The sequence below is a fragment of the Bison bison genome, unplaced genomic scaffold (assembly GCF_000754665.1).
Source record: "Bison bison bison isolate TAMUID 2011002044 unplaced genomic scaffold, Bison_UMD1.0 scf7180017864038, whole genome shotgun sequence".
Classification (NCBI taxonomy): domain Eukaryota; kingdom Metazoa; phylum Chordata; class Mammalia; order Artiodactyla; family Bovidae; genus Bison; species Bison bison.
In genome coordinates, this window is record NW_011494610.1 from 3,731,576 (window position 1) to 3,734,185 (window position 2,610).

Below are 2,610 nucleotides of genomic sequence, written 5' to 3' on the forward strand. Positions count from 1 at the left end.
TACGAGGCCCACTACATCAGACGGCAGGACCTCAAGGGCTTCCTGTGGCTGGACGCTAAGTACCTGAACCCCTTCTTCACGCGGCGGCTGACCCGGGAGGTGGGACGCAGGCTAGGGGCCGGAGCGGGGCGGGCAGGGAAGGCCCACGTGCCAGGTGGGGTGGGGGTGTCCTCCCACTCAGCTTTCTCTCCTTCCCAGGCTTGAGGGCTGGATACGCTTGTGGGGCTGGGCATCTGCTGTCTCTCTTCTGCTGCCTTATTTAGTGTTAGTTTAATAATAGGCTTCTTGACACAGTTTGGTTTCCCTGGATGGTAGTCTTGGGATATTGATCAGCTTCTGAACCTGGCTGAGGAATCTCAGCCCTGCTGTGGCCCGAGGCTCAGGGCTTTCGCTCCATCCATCCCTCCGGGCACCACTGGCCTCTGGGTGACCAGGAGTGACGCCCGTCTCGGGCCAGCTTGGGCCTGCTCTAGTGAAACGGTCACCCCGCCTGTGCAGGCTCGGGCTGGGGGTTCCCCCAGCGGCGGCTCCGCTCTGCTTCTGAGCCCCGCCTTCCTCCTGCAGCGTCAGCGTGCCTTCAGCACGTGAGCTCTCAGTGGGAGCCAGGCGCTGCGCCATGATGGCGTCATTTCCTTCTCCCACCAGCCCACGCGGCAGACGCAGTGAGCTGCCTCACCTGATAGCCAGGGAGGCTGAGGCCCAGAGAGGTGGAGTCCCCGTCCTGGGGTCACACAGCCAGTGTGGGGCAGGGCTGAGAGCAGAGCCCAGGTGTGTCTGATTGCAGAGGCCAGGTTTTTTTTTAACATCGAGCCATCCTGCCGCCTCCTGTTCTGAGTGAGACCTTCTGTTACCTCTGCCCACAAAGAAAAATCTCAGCCTGCCCTTAGTCAGTTAGCACTTTGAAGTTGCCTGTGCGCCCTGCCTGCCACAAGGCACAAAGCAGCTGTCCCTCCCTGCCTTGCCCCTGACCCTGACCCTGACCCACTGACAAGGGGCTTGCCCCGTCTCCCGCCCCAGGACCTCCACCACGGGCGCATCCAGATGAAAACGCTGACCAACAAGTGGTATGAAGAGGTGCGCCAGGGCCCTTCGGGCTCGGAGGACGACGACGAGCAGGAGCTGCTGTGACCGAGCGACGCCCGGGAAGGACCCCCGCAAGGCCCCCAGGCGCGCGCACAGGCAGCTCTCCGCTCTTCAGGGCGGACAGAAGGAGGGTGACACCCGGGCGGGGGTCATCCCAGCCCAGGACTCCACACACTCGGGGCCGGCTGGCTGCCCTGCAGCGCCCCCTCCCCGCTCCTCACTGGACCTGACCGCGGCCCGCAGACTGGAGGGGCCCCGTGCAGGTAGATTTTGCGTGCTGCTTTCAGAGCCAGGGAGCAGCCATCTGTCCGACGAGGTGTCCGTGACAAGGTGCCCGAGAGGACCCGCCGTGCGGGGTGTTTCGGGAGGCGGTGCGCAGTCGCCGCCGTCCCTGGCTGCTGCCTTCATCACGGAGCCCTTCCCTGCTGGGTGGGCGTCGGGACCCCCGGGGTCGCAGCCGGCCGCCGCTTCCCTGCTCCTAATCACGGTGCTGCTGGCCGCAGCAGCAGCAGCAGTTCTCATCCAAGCGGCAGGCTCAGAACCCTCGGACCCTCGCCCGACCCTTAGTGATGTTGCTCGCGCTCCGTGAGAAAGAGAAACCGAGTGACCTTTTTTGTTATACCTCTGGCACCTCACAGGCTGTCTCCCCGGGCGGCAGGCGGCTCCCGCCTTCTCTGGGAATGCTGTGAATGTTTACACTGGAACCGCGCGGGCACAGGCCTTCCAGCCCGTTGGAAGCTGCAGCCCTGGTTGGGGGGTGAGTGAGCCTCTCTGCAAGGTCAGAGCGCCCTCTGGAGGGGAAACCTGGAGGCGCGGGGTTTATGCGGGCCAGCAGCTGCTATCTTAATTCAGTTTAAACTCATGCACTTTGACGGAGCAGTGAGAGCCTAGCAGTGGTCCTTTTTTGCCCAGGCCTCTTTCCCTGGGCTCCGCCCGCGGTTTACCCGTTGCGCCGTCAACTCATGAGCATTTCTTCTTTCCCGCTCCCTGTTCTCTGCCGTCTTGGGTCCTGTTTGTCCTCCCTGGACCCCCTCCCGGGACTCCCGTGGCCTGGAGCCGGATACATCGGCTCCTCACCTGCCGTGCCGGAGCAGCTTCGGCTACCGGGACTCACTCACAGGGCCTTTCCACGTGCTCGCGCGCACGCTCTCTCGCTCTCTCTCTCTCACACACACACAGCACGGTGGTCCGGCCCCTGGGCCATCTCAAGGGGTGAGCTGTCCATCATGCCCAGATGACTGGAGTTACTGACTTACCCGCATCCACCCCCCTCACCGGCCCTTGAACACGTCTCTACCTGCTTGCTCTGTGCATCCCCAGGCCAACGGCAATTTCTGTATGTGGCTCAGGGTCGCAGCTGGAGCCTCGGAACTCGGCACCCCCTGGGGTGGTGTAATTCATCGCGAGCACATCCCTGGCTCTGCTGGGGACCCGGTGGGCCGGCGTGGACCTTGGGCTGGCAGCAGAGCTGTCTCCATCTTTTCCGCCCCAGGCAGGGTGGCTCAGGGGGGGAGGGGGGAGGGGGCG

The 2,610-nt window shown here is 63.9% G+C and overlaps 1 protein-coding gene across 3 annotated transcripts in view; it reads left to right on the forward strand.

Moving 5' to 3' along the window:
- Positions 1-2,606, forward strand: part of SLC9A8 (solute carrier family 9, subfamily A (NHE8, cation proton antiporter 8), member 8) — a 70,804-nt gene extending 68,198 nt beyond the window's left edge. For 2 of the 3 annotated variants that reach the window (XM_010835084.1, XM_010835085.1), the window contains exons 16-17: positions 1-99; positions 1,018-2,606. In XM_010835084.1, coding sequence (XP_010833386.1) covers positions 1-99; positions 1,018-1,128 — 210 coding nt within the window. In that variant the 3' untranslated portion in view covers positions 1,129-2,606. The remainder of the gene's footprint in view (positions 100-1,017) is intronic. The other variant, XM_010835086.1, reaches the window with a different exon arrangement.
- The last annotated feature ends 4 nt before the right edge of the window (positions 2,607-2,610 follow it).